The sequence below is a fragment of the Podarcis bocagei genome (genome assembly GCF_964188305.1).
Source record: "Podarcis bocagei genome assembly, chromosome: 7".
NCBI lineage: Eukaryota > Metazoa > Chordata > Lepidosauria > Squamata > Lacertidae > Podarcis > Podarcis bocagei.
The window spans coordinates 28,006,792-28,024,312 of NC_138132.1; the positions used below are offsets into that span (position 1 = coordinate 28,006,792).

Sequence of the window (17,521 nt, forward strand, 5' to 3'; positions counted from 1 at the left end):
CAAGCTTTTTTGGCATGTTCTTTTCTGGCTGTTTGGTTGGTTCCTTTTTCCATTTTTATCTTGATTCATTTTAGTTCTGAGGGGGCTGTAGGTTTTTTAGTTGTTTCAGTGTCCTGAGCATCACCAGTTGTTCATCTGTGAAATTTGTATTTTGTGGTTCCCAGACCCAAAAAATGTTTAGGGGCACTACCACCCTCAGTATAATCTGACATGTGGGCCCTGCTTGTGGTTTCAGCAACTCCTACGAGATATCATGGACGGTTACTTCCCTTCTGAGCTGCAGAAGCGTTACCCAGATGGTATCCCATTTCAGGTATGCCACCCCCTGCTCTCCTACAGCTTCTTGTTTATTGAGTTCTTCATTTGCAGAAGTTTCATTTGCTTATCAAAAATGTGGTCTGAAGTTAGAGCAGCTCCATTGTTTAAGCAGAACTGAGAACCTCTCTTTACTCTAAGCAGTTATAATGTTTTTTCCTCTTTCAGGAACTGATTGTTCTATATATGAGGAACTAAGAGTGCTTTTTGCTTAAAAAACTGGAACAGTTTCAGTTCTTAAAAATGGAGATTCCCTCCTTTAAAAAAAAAATATTTTCTGCGATCATCATTGGTTGTTCTGTGTGCAGTAATAGATTATCACTGACTGTGTGGATGAACATTCTCTGGAGAAAATGAGTCTGTGTTTCATTTTGAGACCCAAGAAAGGAAGAGGAGTGGGAGAAGAGAGCTCTCAGGCAAATGGGAAGAATAATAGGACATGATCTCTGAGAAAAGGGCAGACCAAAAAGCCAGAAAATGTTAGACAAGATGTGGGGAACCTGTGGATCCCCAGATGTTATTGGACTCCAGCTCCCATCAGCCCCAGCAAGCATGATCAATGGTCAGAGATGATGAAAAGCATACAGGTGCAAGTTACCACAAATTAAGAAATATGTTATGTTCTGCAAAATGACAGTGCCTGAAAGTGGTTATCATATTTGGTAGGCTTGTCCCCAAGTTGTGTTTGCTTTATGGAAAGTTGAAACTGTGATAATAAATGATCTCCTGTTGTGCACAAATTCTTCTTTTAGATTATGCCCAATATTATACAAGGCAAGTAAAGAATTAGAGATTAACTTGCTATAAACAGCCAAGTTCGAAAAAGCATGTGACTGGAAAGTTGCTGCTTTATCTATTGAGAATTGATTAGAAGAGGATTAAATATATCACTTGTGGTAAAACCTAACTGATTAGGGGGCCATACTAAGCTCCCCGAATGGTCATTGGATGTTGTGGACCTCCCTCTCTGACTACAGAGAGGGAGGTCTGCGAGTAGAGAAGGTCTGCCATTGGAGACCTTCTTGGGGGAGCCATGGAAACTACACTAGGTAAAAGGTAAAGGATCCCTGGATGATTAAGTCCAGTCAAAGGTGACTATGGGCTTGCAGTGCTCATCTCGCTTTCAGGCTGAGGGAGCCGGCGTTTGTCCACAGACAGCTTTCCGGGTCATGTGGCCAGCAGGACTAAACTGCTTCTGGCCCAACGGGACACCAGGACGGAAATCAGAGTGCATAGAAATGCTGTTTACCTTCCTGCCGCAGCGGTACCTATTTATCTACTTGCACTGGTGTGCTTTCAAACTGGCAGGAGCTGGGACAGAGCAATGGGAGCTCACCCCCATCTGTGGGGATTCAAACCGCCAACCTTCTGATTGGCAAGCCCAAGAGGCTCAGTGGTTTAGACCACAGCGCCACCCACGTCCCACTCTATTAATGCTCTGATGCAACTGAGGAAAGGGTGTGTGTTGGAGGTAGATTGTGGGAGGCCCTAGCTTCACAGGATACAAGGCCTTTTGTTCCCTGAACATGCCCTTGACTAGGAAGTAATACTATACTCTTGAAGCTGGTGTAGTTCTTTCCTTTTCCATTGAAACCAGTTGCAGCAGGAATGGGGGGGGGGGGAGAGAAAAAGAAAACAGAGAGGGACTGCCACCCATCCTTTGACCAGGCCAGTGCTAGCCCAGGGGTGCTCCCTAATAAAGTGGGGTCTCTTCTCCCACCCCTACCACCTTCCATGGGATTGCTGTGCCCTTCTGTTTTAGAGAAAGAAGGGAAATGAGGAAGTCATTTATCAATAAACTATTTTTAACTTTCTAGAGTAGTGTATTCGGGTGGAACTACTGATACAGCATTTGTCTGATCCTTGTCAGCAGAAGTGACTTATTAAGATGGTGTGTTTGCTTTGTTTGGAGGCAACTGGAGCAGTTTCTTCCAAACAGGTGGGAGGAAAGTGTATTGCTTTCTTGCCCATTATTCGTAAGTAGGTGGAGGAAACTGTGTTTCTTTGTTCTCATTATTCATAGATGAGTGGAAAATGTTTTACATAAAAGAGAAAAGAACAAGAACAAGGAAATGTGGTCTGGGGTTTCTGAAACCAGCCCCCATGAGGCTGCTGAAGGGAAGCACCTGCTCCCTTTCCTTTTGCAGGTGAAGTGTGGGGATTGCCAGAACTGAACAGTCAGTTAGACTCAAGCAGGGAAGAGTGCACAAGCCGCAGGGTCCAAATGTTAGCTGGGGCAGAGGATCGTCTCCAGAGGATCATACAGTTAGAGATCCAGAACACGTGACAGCTGGGCCTCTTTGGCTTCATATACCTTTCTTGTTTCCCATTTGCTCTCACCTTCTAGTTTCTGAGAGATAGTTATAGAACCAAGTAGTGATGTATTTTTGTACGATACTATGCTGGGTTGCCAGAGGGAATGTCTGTATGTCATGGGAGAAAATTCACAGCACAAAGGAAAGTAACGCATTATGTAGCAGGATAACCAGAAGCCTTTCTCCCACCATGCTTATTTTCGGAGCACATGCAGAGTGTTTTTTCTATATGTGTGTGTTTCTTTCTTTTTCTAGGATAATGTTTCAAATATGCAACCCACTTCTTCTTCCCATAGCCCAGATTGGGGCAGCCTGGAAATGAGCTGCCACTTGATTTTGTGGATTGCATAAACTGGCCCTGAGTTTGCTTCTGGATTTTAAGTGGTGGCTCTCCGATTAGATTCATATAGCTTTTCTGATAGAAGGAAAGAACAAGGGGTGGGACCCTCTTTTCTTTTATACAGCAGCTGGTCTGGTAGAGGCAGTGGCACATCTTGGATCATTGAGACTCCTCACACAAACACATTGGTTTATGATGGCTGCAGAAAAGGCCTTGCTTGTGGTGGCTCCCAGCCGAGGGTTGTATCCAACCTAAGTTTTACTCAGAGTAGTCTCTTGAAATTACTGGACACTACTTAGACATCCCAGTCTACTCGTGAGTAGGACTAGATTTGAATACAACCCTGAATGTTTTGCTTTGAGTGAACCTTTTTTGACCCATCTCTCTCCAAGTGTGGTTTATTGAGTTTTGATCAAGCATTGCCGGCTTGATAGGCAGTGCCACTGTGGCAACCGTCCTACTGATCAGGTTGAGGCATCCCTGCTGACTGATCATTTGTTTTGCAGTTTTTGCACAAGGAAAGGATGACTTCTCTTCCATCCTCCATTTGTCACTGCTGCCAACATTTACTAACACTTCTTTGCCTAACACTGAACTCTGGAGTTTGGGGTTAGGTAGGGCATTGAATAGCAATACGGGTCTCTTCCATAGGTCACCGACAAGAGAGACACCGTATTTCAGGAGAGGAGGCTGCAGCACAAAAGTTTTCCAGGCCAGGGCCACGTCATTGGCCTTGCCAGACCAAGCGGATTAAAGGAGACAAATGAGATACCAGGTGAGATGGTGGTTAATGGTGAGTGTAGGAAGGACCCTAACTCAGCAGCAGTATTTGCCTGGCATGCAGAAGGTCTCAGATTCAATCCCCAGCATCTCTAGGTAGAGCTGGGAACGGTTCCCTCTCTGCTGCATAGCTGCTGCCAATCAGAATAGACAGTACTGATGGACCATTGGTCTGACTCACTATAAGGCCGTCTCCTATATTCTTGTTCTTCTTTGTTTGATTTCCTTTAATCTCTCTCTCTCTCTCTCTCTCTGTGTGTGTGTGTGTGTCATTCAGTGTTTTAAAATTCTGGTCCTCAACTTATCTCATTATTTTCTTACAACCACTCAGTTAATCATGGCTCCATTTCATGTATGACAAAACTTTTGACATTGCATTGTGTTGAATGACATTTTGTGTTATATGCTGCTTGTGATGGAAAGGACCTTTTGTTTTCCCCCACCAGTCAAACATCTTGACAAGAAGAGCTTCAGAAAGGCTTTTTGGAAAGAAGTCAATTACTAAAAATGAATGAATGAAAAAACAATGTATATACTACTACTAACAACAAAAATAGTGTAACATGCTGCACTGGGGTGGGGGGTGAGACAAAGAGTGGTTTCCAAAGTGGCTTACATCAGTAAAAGGTACAATTCAGAGCTGATGGCAGGCACTGTAACTAAATCAAAACAAGACGCAGGCCCAACCCTCAGGCTCCCAAATGAAAATGACAAAGAAAAGAGAGTGGAATAGAGGACAAAGACAGAGGAAGAAGATCCTGTCTGCCAATGCCAGAAAGGAGGGATGAGCTGTGAAACAGGCATTTATATTGACTGCATTTATATTGGCTGATCTCCCCTTGCTGGCTTTCTTACCTGATGAGAAGTAGCACTTTGGCTGGTGGCAGAGATGGGCTGTGCTTTGGTCAGCTGTCATCAGTTTCAGGGCAAATGGCTTGGAGCTCTTTCTTTTCGTGGCTGGCAAGCAGAGAGTAATTGTCTCTCACTTCTGCAGCCACTGGATGACAAGATCTTAGTGCAAAGTCCCAGAGCTATGCCTAGGGCTCTTTCTTTGCCTATCTGCTAAACCAGGCATATCCAAAGTCCATTTTGGGGGCCTAATCCAGCCCCCTGAATGGTTTAGTCCAGCCCCCGTGGCAGTTTCTTTCTTGGGGTAAAATCCAAAAAAAAGCTCAACAACCTCAACCCTAAAAAAAACACATCTCAACAACTTTGGTCGGCCCACTTCATCAAATCTGGCCCTCTCTGAAAAAAGTTTGGGCACCCCGTACTAAAGCATTTACTCCCACAATCCTCTGTTATGGCAGGTCCTAAGCTCACCATGGAGCAGTTTTTGAATAAGCTTCCAAAGTCACGGATTCAAGATGGGCAAGTGATCGATATCCGAGGAGAAATTAAAAAAACCCTCCAGGTAGGATGCAACTCCTTCTCCAGCCTGTATGTAATGGGGTTTGATTCTGGGGTTCCTTCTTCTGGTCAGCACTTCTGCTAATAGCCAATACTTTGCAGCAGTATGGGCTTAGGTACCATATCCCTACCTAGAATCCTTCTCCCTACCAGAATTTAATTTCATGACCAGGATGTGCCAAAAGAATATAGGATGCACATGTGGAATACCTGCCCTTTTAGGGTCTCCTTCCTTGTCCACCTAAAGCCCAGCACAAATGATACGCAATGATAATTGTTCCCCTTCTGCCTTCATTTTGAGAATCAATGCTGACATGGTAGCCAAGGTTAGGGGGGAAAGCACACCTCTAATCCCAAGTATCAGAAGGACAGGAAATTGGGGTTCATATGGTCATCTTCTCACTTCCCCAAAGGCTATATATTATTGGCATTCAAATAGTGCCATCAAGCTAGTGTGGTGTGGTGTAGTGGTTAGATTAAGGGTTGCCAGCCCATGGGCAGCTTCCCCAGACTCTGAGCTTGGAGTATGAGCTGAGTTTGGAAGTTTTAATTAACAGCCAAGGACCCAGGACCAAACCCTTCAGTTCTAAACAGTACAACAAAAGACAACTTTGCTTCGTCACTATGTTTGGATGTGCTGAGATGAGCAGGGCAGCTGATTCTGTTTACATTTCTCAGGACAGTCAGATTTTGACACAGATTTCCTCCTTTGGTTCCAGGGCTCAGGTGGAAAAAGCCACGAAGTGATTGTGGTGGAGACCCCTAGTATTACAGCAATGAAGAAGAGGTAAAAAAGAAAAGGCAATTTCCTCTCTTCACATTAATGGCTGTGGCATCGTGCAGTCTCCTCACGCTGCAGTGCAGGAGGGGGAACCTGCAGCACTTCAGATGTTGCTAGACTACAACTCCCATCCTCCCTGACAACTGGCCACGCTGGTTGGGGCTGATGTGAGTTGGAGTCCAGCAGCATCTGGAGGGCCACTGTAGCACTTTCTTTCACGCTGATGCCCTTTATTCAGAGCTGCATTGAGAAGTATGTGATTTGGGTTCTCATAATTCACCTCTGACAGGGGACAGACAAGTCCCTTACTCACCTGATTCCTTGAGGGTTTAAGACCCATCAGCTACCTTCACTTGGTTTAGCTGGCCAGTTGAAGCCACTTCCTGGGGTTTGGCCACTGTCAGCTTCTAGGAGCCACAGGTGAGAACTAAGTGCACCAAAGGCGGTCAAACTACTGCACAAACTGTCCCCCACCAGACATACTGCTCCTTCCTTAATACCCCATATGGGTCAAACAAGTTTCTGCATGTTCTGTTGAGGGAAATGAGGGGCAGATGGGGCTCGTCAACCTGGGAAGGTTTCCCCACCCTCTTCAAAGAAAGCATTGTCCCTTCTCTAACCAGCTTTTCTGATCTTCAGGTTGGAAGGGAATGAAAAAAAGGCCTCCAACCCCAATGTCGCAACTCTTCGGATAAAGTCAGAGAATGGGGAGAAGACCTATATCATCAAGATGCCATTCACCGAGACCATCGGAGACCTGCGCCAGCATCTTGCCCAGAGCAGGTAGTAACAGGGATCATTCTAGCAGATAATCTTTTGTAGAAGTTTCTGGACCTTAAACTCCTGATTCTGCAACTAACATCAGCAACAAAAGTCTGTGCTCACTATAAACAGATAGGGGGAAAGTGTGTGTTTTTGCTTAATGTTGCCAATTTATTCAGATTGATCTCCCACCTAGAATCTGGGAGGACCAAGCCTCTGCAATGCAATATGGGGAGTAAATGTTTGGGGGCGAAGGGCAAATAATAAACACTTTCGGGGTTTTGATTGACTTTCAGGTTATTGGGGAGGGACAAGGTAGGAAAGATCCCTTGGCTTTGGGGGACTTGATCTATCCCATCATACAGGCATCTAGGTTCCTTGCTCACCTTCCAGTTAATTTTTCACCATTGTGTATCCTACTCCTCACTATCTGCCCTTATTTCCTTCTGGTTTTGACCTCTGCTGAGTTCTCCAGTTTCTGCCACAACTCCATAGTGGAGTTTGTACAAGGAATAAATAAAAGTGCCTGTGAGATCACATACCACGTCAGCTTCTTCCACTTTGGCATTGCTCTTGTATTTTTGGTTGGGGTCATGATACCATCAAAGCAGGTAGGACTACTGCCAAGGGATAGTAGTAGTGAGGATCCTGGAAAATCGTGCCATAGGCACTGTTCATTCCATGCCCAGTATGTGTGGTTGAACCCACAGAGACTGTTATGACCACAGGAAACAGGGTAAGCTGCATTGCTCAGATGTAGAGGTACTAGGGATCATGCAAAGAATATTCATTCTTGAATGTAAGGAGCCTCTCTAGAGAATAAATTGAAGTGCGGTGTTCTGCTGTCTTTTCCTTAGAGAATCTTCCAGTGGTATTATTGTCTAGGTCCTGCAGTGACATAGCATAGTTTCTGAAATGCCTCCCAAAGCCAAAGCAACAAAGATGCCGATAAATTTAAAACAATTATTCAAAAGGTGTATTCAAATTTTAAATTTTTGCATTAAACAAATTATTTGCATTTGAATGTAAAATTCCAAATCAGCTTACTTACAAGCACTATTCTGCTCATTCCTAGGGGAGAAGAAATGGAACCTTACGAGATCATCAGCACTTTTCCTTATCGAGTGTATAACAACAACTTCATGACGCTGGAGGAGTGTGGGCTGGTCCCCAATGCCTCACTTCGGCTGCAGAAAAGGGCCCCGTCAACCAAATCACAAGGGCAACAAGTGTAATGGTTTACAGTGGATGATTCATCAGGCTTGGCTGCCACTCAGCTAGGGAGTAGTGTGCCTTCTTCAGGAGAGCCTGTGCAAAAATGACATCCTCTAGTCAGAGAAACAGGGAAAGACTGACCTTTCCACTTACCCAAGCTCCAACCTTTGCGGCTATTCTCAGCACTTCAGTCAAAGGAGAAAGCCGGGGTTGGGGTGTAGTTGGAATACTGGGCATAGACCCTCCCTTTGTTACCAGCTTGAGTGGGGCTTAGCCCCAGGTCTAGGTTATCATTAGCCTCAGATGGATGAAGAGACTCTGGCCCTTGTAGAGCTCTCATCAGAAACACCAAACCCTCACTCCAAGAAAGAGCACACAGTTGGGCTACTGGTCCTAGCATGAAGTTTCCCTTTTCTAAGCTGCTGCATCACCAAATGAGCGCCAAGTCCCAGACCATGCACTGGTGCACACCATGTGCTTGATAGCACCCACCCTGTTCCTTTAGCCTACAAGGGACTAAAAAATGGGGTTTACCAATTAGTTGGTGGGGTTAGGGGTACCTGTGATGCAAGCCTGTTAATTCATCTAATGCAGAGGTGCAGAAACTTCAGCTCTCCAGATATTACTGAACTGTAATTCCCATCATCCCTGGCCACTTGCCGAGGCTGATAGGAGTTATGGTTCAGCAACATCAGAAAGGCCCATGGTTCTCCACTAGTTCTAATGGGAAAGGGAGATGAACATTTTTTGCCTTTCCTGAAGCTGAAAAGGACCTGTGCACCCAACCATTGAACTTTGTGTGGCCACAAAGGCAACTCAGCCACATATAAGCTTCTTTTCCCCTGTGCAAGAGGCTAAACAGGGAGTCCCAACTTCAGCCAGCCCATACACTGTGTGTAATGCCCCAAAGCTTAGTGAGAAGTGCCTCCCCACCACCACATAGCGTGGATGCAGTACCAGAGCAGCCCATCCCTTGTCTTTGGCAGGAGTGGGGAGTCTTTGTCCCCCTGGATATTGCTGAACTACAACTCCCACCAGCCCCAGTAAGTCTAGCCAGTGGTCAGGGATTATGGGAGTTGTAGTTCAGCAAATGCTGGAGGGACTAGGTTCCCCACACATACACTCTGGCTATGGCCAAACATGGATGTCCTGCAGTTAAAAACCAGCCAGTGTGTGGGAGAAATTACCTCTAGCAGGTCTCTTTTGAGGCCACAACAAAACACAGTTTCTCTTCCTCTGGCGAGTTATATGCAAAGCTGACCACCTTAACAGCAACCCACCTTGTTCAATACAATGTCCCTTGTTATTGTTTCCCTGTTTGCCCAAGGCTTGCAATATTAGGTAGCGAGTTCTCCCACCCCCTAACTGATCTTTGTAGTTGTTCAGTAAAGAGGGCCTTGACAGCCATGTTTCAGGGTGTCATTCCCTACGCCTTCTGGGATGGAATTTGCATGTTTCAGTGATCAGTCCATGTCAAAACCTCCCTTCCTCCAGAAAATTAGCTGACCAGAGAAGGGTTTTTAAATAATTATTAAGCCACAATTCTGCTAAAAAGTGGTGTACTGAATGGGCTCAGCCTTTTTTTTTTGACATGGAGGAAGGACTCAAGCATATCCAATTCCTCTTCTTCCCCACCTTCTTAATTGTGCCCAAGTTATGAAGTTGTACTGTTCTGTGAAGACACCAGATGCTTTTTCTGACCTGTTAAATTGGTTCTTAGTGCTTACTAATCCATGACTGCCTTATCTACTTAATTGTTACTGGTTGCATGCCACAAGGAGAGATGTCCAAAGTTTGGGTGATCTGCACCTTTTCAACAGGAACGCCAATGCATCTGGCTTTCCCTCTGCATAACACAGCACCTCTCACCCCTTAAATCACCAATGCCCAGGAGGTCCACAAATCTCAGCTATTTGTGCTCATTGTAAAACTCTGCCCCTTCTGATTTGAAGCTTTGTCCTGAGTCTCCACAGCCTAGCACCAATACAGAAACAAGACCCCAATCTCCCCTCCTTGGTGCCAAACTGGGAGATGAGGACTACTTTCCTGCCAGACTTAGGCCCATCTGCACTATATATTTAAAGCTGTATCCTGCCACTTTATACTGCCAGGGCTTCCCCTAAAGAATCCTGGGAACTGTGGTTTGCTAAAGGTGCTGAGAGTTACTAGGAGGCTGCTATTCCCCTCACAAGGCTAGCTTCCAGAGTTCCTTCCCTCTGGAGAGGGACCAATTGTTAAACCACTCTTGAGTACTGAGCACTGAGCACTGAATGCTGAATGATTGATGGGGAAGAATAAAAAACACAAAGCCTGGGGAAAGTGGGAACATGAAGGCATATCCCGGAAAAGAGCATGCTGGCTGGTTGGCACCCTGAGCATAAGGAACACACACTGCAACATTTTGTTGCAGTTCCCATTTGCAGTCTCAAATTAAGAAGAGCTCAAATGAGTAAGCTGACATTTTACACCGGCTTACTGCCTTCCTCTGTGGGAGGTGAGGGGAACTCCACTTAAAGAAGTAGTGCATGATGAGTTAAGGGCCTCTTCTTGGTGATCACTATCAAGGGCATTTTTCCCTACTAGCACCTTCTGATTGGTATTGTTTTCACTGGCAGGTAACCCCACACAATGAATGAATCAATCTTGCCACTAAATAGACAAATCGCAACCAAGCCTGCTTCCTAGAGACAACCTGACTGTAACTAGAAACAATTCAGTGATGCCACAGCTCCCATCATACATCCACGGCAAAACAATCCTGGGTTCAGTGCACAAGTCTTTACAATTTACGCTTTTGTGATACATCCACTTCAGTTATTGAGGAAGGGTGCAAGGATACTATTTTAGAAATTTATGGGTATTTGATGCAACTGTCCTCAAACCATCTCAATATAGCCTACAGGGCTCTGCAACCTGTCCAATGCTTGGTCCGGGAACAAATCGTTTTGTGCTGAGGAATAGTAAATGTGATCAACCCAGCTATTAGGAAGGCTGGAAAATGGATTTCTGAATCAATAATCAGGATGGTGCTCAACTTTTATCTTCCAGTTAAAGATACACACAAAGCCACAGTTGAGGTTTTTAGCAACATTTAATAGCATCTCAAATGAGATGGCCGTTTTTACAAATTTTGCTTTTAGCAAGGAAAAAAACCTGAAAATGCACTTGGTCCATATTTGCAAAAAGCCAGTTGTTGTTTTTTTAAAAAAAGAAAAAGTGTGAAACAGCTGATGCAAGAGCAGACCTAGCATTCTATATACGTCCCATATGAGTTGGGGTGGGAACACACTAATGGAGTACAAGATCTGCTCTCACCATCCTCTTGGAAACCGCTTTTCCTAGGAGAGTCTGAGCTGCACTGAAGTAATTTTTAAGACACACGTACAACCCTACCCCATCTCTCTGTCAGAAAATGAAATTTCAGCGCATCATCTTGTGCAGTACTTTTGCATTGGTATATAACAAAGTAATATTAATTATAGCAGACGGCTGCTGCTCTCATTTCCTGGGTAGGAATGAAAGAGGAAGTGTGGAAGCCAGCATTTGCAACTGGTTATAAGACAAGAGGCAACGCCTCCCCTTGTTCTTATCTCAAGGGCAGGCTCGGCACAAGGGGTGGGGGGAGGAGGTTTGGGGAAAGCTCTGCTTTCCAATGTCCTTGACTGGTAGATTTCTCATCCACAGAGGCACGAGGAGCAAGGCCCAGCAGCATTCAAAGGAATGTGCAAAGTGTTTTTCTTTTTGACCATGCTGAGAGGGAAGCAGGCAATGAAAGGGAGCTGGAGAGGTGTCTGGTCACACAGGGCCAGGCTGGGGCTGACAAGGACATAGGAGGTTGGGTAGTGATCCATTTGGAATGCAAAGTCCAGGTTTGGGGTAGGGCAGAGGGTCAAGGGGCAAGGAACAAAGCATGCTCAGGCTAGCTTGAGGAACTCCTGCAGGGTCTTCTGTTCCACTGCTTCCACAAACAGTTCGTAGTCCTGCCGGATGGGAGAAGCAAGAAACAAAACTCAAATACAGAATCAATAATAAGGCAATATGTAATAGAAAGCTAGGAGCCTCTGAGGCCCCATCTGCACTATAAAGAAGTCTCATGCCACTATGAATAGTCACGGCTTCCCCCCAAAGAATCCTGGGAGCTGTAGTTAGTTAAGGATGCTGTGAATTGTTGGACCACTTATTTCCCCAGAGCTACAATTCCCAGAGTTCCCTGGGAGGAGGGGATTGATGCTTAAACCACTCTGGGAATTGTGGCCCTCAGAGGGGAATGGGGGTCTCCTAACAACACTCTGCACCCTTAACAAATTACAGTTCCCAGGATTCTTGGGGGGGAGCCATCATACCTGTCTAAAGTGGTATGATACTGCTTTAAATGTATAGTGCAGTTGTTGAGTTTCTTGCTACTAGGGCAAGAAGCTCAACAAAACTCTTTTCTCATCAAGGCACAGGAACATGACACAGGAAGCCTTTGAACAGAGTACTCAAACAAAAGTCAAGAGAGTTGTATGAGGAATCCTGCACCAACCACTGAAGAAGCCTCTGTGCTCCCAAATTTAGCTTGCTCCATTCTGCAACCTGCTCACACACTCAAGAGGCTCATCAGAAGCAGAAAGAGTTGGGACCACAGTTAACCAGAGGCTCATTATTAAAATTTTGTTTCAGAAAAAGTGGTTGCTGTAAACAGTGGACATCACTTCCTGTCAGTAAAGACAGGCAGAGTTTAGAACAGATGAAGTGACCCAGAGACTAAGCGAGCACTGGTGTACGGTCAGGAACAAGGGTTGCGGAGGGAGGATAACCACAGAATCAAGCACCTTGGCTTCAGAGTTTTCAAAAAACCGTCCAACAGAAAGCAACTCTCTTTCAAATCTTTCTCACCCCCCAGTCCTAAAGCATAAAAGTCATTCAGAACTTGGCCCAGGTACCACGCTGGAAATCTGTCCCCAGACAGAGAGGGTGAAGCTTATTTAATGATATATATGACACAATCCTTATGGGTGGCTCATGGCTGAAAAGCCCCTTTTCACCATACAAGGCTTCCTATTAGCTGGGTATTACAAAGGGAGCTTTCACAAGTGACACAGGAAATGACTTCTGATCTGGAATCTGTCACTTCTGGGTGTTGTTAACATGGCAGGGAATTACAGCCTTGGGATGGGACAACACAGGCTGATAGATGGTCCTTTGGCACCTCCAATGAAGGAGAACCAAGCACTGTCTGCAGCAGTCTTGTTTCCATTTATAGAGGCTCCCCATACCTTGAGGCTGGAGAACCTGTGGCCAGGATAGGGCTGACAAGGACTTAGGAGGCTGGGAAGTGATCCATTTGGAATGCAAGTACAGCTATCATCATCCCTGGCCACTGAGTAGGCTGGCTGGAGCTGATGGGAGGTTCAGTAACCTCTGGAGGCCCACAGCTTCCCTGTCATATCAGGGAATCCTCAAGGTGGGGAGGAGAAAGAGGATCCTTATGATCCCAAGATCTATTCCAGACAGGGAGGGCACAGTTAGCAGTCCACTGACATATCTACCTAGAAGAGGCTCAAGAACAAAGTTTTGTTTTAATATTTAAAAACACAGCTTAGCCTAGCTCTGATTCAAAAGGGGCCCTGTTGGTCAACTAGATGGCTACGGGATAGCTACAAATAGACCCAAGTGCAACAGCAACTCTTTCCGTTTGTAATTCCCAGCAGCTGGTCTTCAGAGGCACATTGCCTCTGATTCACTTTTATTCCCTGACTTGACCCGCTGCTCGCCACACATTCCGAAGCATTTTGCAACAAGCAGCTGATGACAAAAGGAGGGCACGAACCTTTGCTTGCTCCCAAGATGTCAGGTGGCAACGGCATGTCACCTCAAAAGAGCAGCACCCCAGGGATGTCATAATAATAGCAAATGCCATTTTAAGTACACAAATGTCCACAAATAGCCAGGGTAGGCTTTTCACCCAAGGGACATTCAAAAAAGCCCATTTGGGGGGGAAGGAGCCCAAAAGCTCAAATGTTGGTCAACTTGCAAATCTCTAAAATAATACAACGCGACTGCTCATATACTACATTTGTAATTTTTGCAGTGAGCTTTTACACCAATGAATAGAAAAAAGCATGAGACTCACATATAACCCAACTCACACCTGAGCATTATACATGCATTACCCACAAATCCAATTAGGTCCATTCAGGCATATGGGGCACCACCCCATCAACACTAGCCTGCCCTCAGCCAGCCAGCCAGCCCTACCTGCCTGCTGCATTCTTACTTACAACCAGACATGGGGTGGGGGCTCTGCCTGTCACTGGTCTCTAGCCCCACCTAGTGTTAGTCTCCCTGCCTTCCATCCTACCAGTCACCACAGCCTGCTAGGGCATAACCATGGACAGACTACAATAGGGCTAGAATGACAAAGCAGGCCTTGCCTTTAAAAGCTGTAAGTGCAACTCATGCATAGGGCCATAAAGAACCTTGTACATAAACCAGGGTAGGCATCCATTAAGCCACGTTTGTGTGTGTTTGTGTGTACGTGTGATCTTTTCAGATTGAGGGCCAGAAGAAAAAATGGGCAGGGCAACAACAAGTTTACACATATAGCTCAGTGTCAGAGCATTGGCCTTGCATGCAGAAGGTCCCAGGTTCAATCCCCAGTAAAGTAGGGAAAGTCCCAAGGACCGGGGGGGGGGGGGAGGCCTGGAGGCTTGGATTTGGTCCCTGACTTAAACAACAGGCCTACTCTTTTAAGGCACACAGGCCTACTCACACATGTATTTGCATACATAGGTCTGGTCTGCATTCAAGGCTTCAAACTAAAGGCCTCTTGAAGGCCATTAAATATATGAACGGTCTTACAGGTTTCAGATCTATAGTTATATATTAGAATTTGTCCTGGGGGGGGCACACCAGTCACACCTCTTGTGAACAGCCAACTCTTCTCTTCACTACTAGCCTTGACCAGGGAGCAAAATAACTTTTTCTGCACCAACCACTCACCCCACAGTAATGGTCCCCATTGAATATCTGGGGAGGGATGGCTTTTGGGTTGCCCGATTTGGCCCTCATTTCGTCCCGCAGGGCGTTATCCTGGGAGATATCCACCAGGGTGTATTTGATGTTCTTTCCATCCAAAATCCTGGTCACTTCGCTCTGCTGAGATTTGATCTGCAGAACACACAAAGGGGGAGGGGGGTGAGTGGGAGATTAATCGCCCTGTTCTGGGATTTGATACATAGGGAAGAAGGTCACACATGGGAACACAGCCGGCTCATATTGCTCAATGCAAAACAAAGAGCCAGAGGCAGGGATTGCGAGACCAGCCATGCTTTGTGAGGGAGGAGGTTCCACTTCTCTCCAAATACAGACCAAGCCCAGTAGGTACAAATGCCAGCGCTGGCGGGATTCTAGGCATCAAGGAGAGGGCAGGGCCGCTTCAGAAATGCGGGGGGGAGGGAGCTGCTGCTTCAGACTGCATCTGGAAGGGAGGAGCCACCTCTAGAAAAAACTGGTCCCCTCCAGATGTTCTGGACTACAGCTCCCATCAGCCTGGCGTTGTGTTGTTCAAGGAAGACACTGGGCTGCGGGGAGAAATCCTCTTTCAAATGGGAAGGGAGATCTGGACCTCTCATTCTGGTTCGTTCCGCCATCAGAGAACTGGAGGGGCTCCCAGTTTGGATTCCCCTCCGGTTTCTCATAGATCATCCTTGGGGTTTGTGGGGGAGAAAACAAGATGACTGTAGCATCTGGATAGAGAAAGAATCCCCTATGGAAGAGAAGCCCGTCTAGCGAGCTAGAAGGGAGGGAGCAAGAAACGGGGGGCTCAATTCAAGCGGGAGGACGGGAGGATTGAAAAGGCAGCCAGCTGCATGGGGGCGGGGAAGGGAGAGGGAGCAAGAAAGGGGAGCGCACGCTGCAGAGGGATGGCGGAAAAGCTCCGCCTCGGAGTGCCAGGAGGGCGGGGGAGAAGCGAGGCAGCTCACCTTCCCTGGCGCGCCACTCACCTCTCTGGAGCCTGTCACCGAGGTGCTGTAGACCGTGAGACTGGCCATGATGCTGGGCTTTGTCGCCGCTCCCTCTCTGCTTTGGCTGCTGGGTGGGTGCCTGGAAGGAAGCGGAGGAAAGGGGTGGAGAGGGAATCTGCTTCCTTCCCAGCCCCGCCCAGCATGTGATCGCGGAGGCCAATGGGGTCTACAGCCGCGGGCATGCGGGGCGGATAGTCTGCGATCCGGCCGCCAGGCGATGCTTGGGAGGCGGGTCGCTCGTTGTCCCCATGCATTCGGTTGGGACTCGCTTTCCTTCAGGAGGCGCGGAGCCTCAGCCCAGAGGCTCTCAGGAGGAGTGTGTGTCTCTGTAGATCTTTCACGATCCACTTGCTGCTGGTCCTGGAAGTCTTAACTTGGAAGGAGGCCCCTTCGCGCGCAGACTTGCTCTCGAGGAAAGAACGCGCAGCCTGAGGTTTACCACCATCGACAGTGCATTGTTGGACAGCAGAAAGTTGAAAATACCAACCATTACTTTCCACTATAGTTTATGGTCCATGAACTACATTGTATCGGTCCTTTATCAGTAAGGAAGAAACGTTTAATTGGTTTAAAAAGCTCGACTTAAAAAGCTTCCCCAGTTAATCAAGGAAGAATGAACTCTACAAGCAGGGATAAAAGTGCTCATAAAAATTCCAGCTGGCAAACGCCATCGTGGAAAGAGACACTCCCTGCTTTGAGAAAGAGAACACCTTTTATGATGCATAAAGTATGGCAACAAGTTTGCCTCGGAATTCATACACATATTAGTATTTACTCAGCTAATAATTTGTTTTCTGTGTAATACTACCCCTGCAAACATAACAACTCTAGCACTGCCAGCATGTACATTTCTGTACACCCACACCCGATATGTGGGTTTGCTTGAGCAACAAAATAACACCTGAAGTTATTTCATTGTGTTAGCATTACCTAGACCAGCAAGCGTGGCCCAGGCAGGGATGATGGAAGGTGTACTTTCAGTAACACCTGGAGGGCCAAAGGTTCCTCACAGAGAAAATGGTATGAATACAATAAATTAGTGCCAAATTGGATTAGTCTATTACTCATGAAATGGGAGGGTAGCAAGGCAGGGCGAAGGCGAAGTGTGGCAGAGGTAAAACTCAAAGAAGTCCAGGATAAAGGCACTTTTTAAAAAGCAGAAACTCCACTTTATTTTGTAACCAAAATACTAAGTACCAAGTAGCCTGGCAAAGTAAGCTTTCTTTAGGTACAAAATCAAAATCTGTGACTCAGATATTTTAAAATTATAACCAAGATTAGATTTTTCTTTCCGGTAAACCTGTGGTATAATAATAATAATAATAATGTTTTCTTCCTTTGGCATTTTGTAGTGAGTTTGCCATGACAACAAAGAAACTATCCCTTCACTGGCTGGAGTCACACAACTCCCACTTCATTAGGAAATAGCTTTGGCAGGGGTAGCAGTTGCCAGTGGGCAGAATGTCATGTAAATGCCACATTTCCATTAACTGTCAGAAATTCAGCACTTTCATTATTTTCTGTTGGTTAAGGCTCTTTGTGTAGCAGCCTAGCATCAACAAAACTATATTCTTGTCCCAATACACAACTTTGGATG

At 46.1% G+C, this 17,521-nt stretch overlaps 2 protein-coding genes across 4 annotated transcripts in view; one reads left to right on the top strand and one right to left on the bottom strand.

The window, feature by feature from the left end:
* UBXN11 (UBX domain protein 11) overlaps nt 1-11,110 on the top strand; it is a 26,327-nt gene extending 15,217 nt beyond the window's left edge. For 2 of the 3 annotated variants that reach the window (XM_081204074.1, XM_081204075.1), the window contains exons 10-15: nt 236-313; nt 3,622-3,745; nt 5,058-5,161; nt 5,877-5,944; nt 6,578-6,721; nt 7,776-11,110. In XM_081204074.1, coding sequence (XP_081060200.1) covers nt 236-313; nt 3,622-3,745; nt 5,058-5,161; nt 5,877-5,944; nt 6,578-6,721; nt 7,776-7,935 — 678 coding nt within the window. In that variant the 3' untranslated portion in view covers nt 7,936-11,110. The remainder of the gene's footprint in view (nt 1-235; nt 314-3,621; nt 3,746-5,057; nt 5,162-5,876; nt 5,945-6,577; nt 6,722-7,775) is intronic. The other variant, XM_081204076.1, reaches the window with a different exon arrangement.
* Nucleotides 10,988-16,063, bottom strand: SH3BGRL3 (SH3 domain binding glutamate rich protein like 3). The gene is made up of 3 exons (XM_081204125.1): nt 15,904-16,063; nt 14,900-15,067; nt 10,988-11,895 (listed from the first exon to the last, which is right to left on the bottom strand). Exons 1-3 carry the CDS (start codon nt 15,949-15,951, stop codon nt 11,830-11,832), a joined length of 282 nt encoding a protein of 93 aa, XP_081060251.1. The 5' UTR covers nt 15,952-16,063; the 3' UTR covers nt 10,988-11,829.
* Between the last annotated feature and the right edge of the window lie 1,458 nt (nt 16,064-17,521).

Coding starts and splice junctions, on each gene's coding strand:
- SH3BGRL3 (XM_081204125.1), bottom strand. CDS start 15,951: ATGGCCAGTCTCACGGTCTACAGCACCTCGGTGACAGGCTCCAGAGAG. Junction 15,068..15,903: donor CGGTGACAGGCTCCAGAGAG/GTGAGTGGCGCG, acceptor TGTGTTCTGCAG/ATCAAATCTCAGCAGAGCGA. Junction 11,896..14,899: donor ATGGGGACCATTACTGTGGG/GTGAGTGGTTGG, acceptor CCCATCCGGCAG/GACTACGAACTGTTTGTGGA.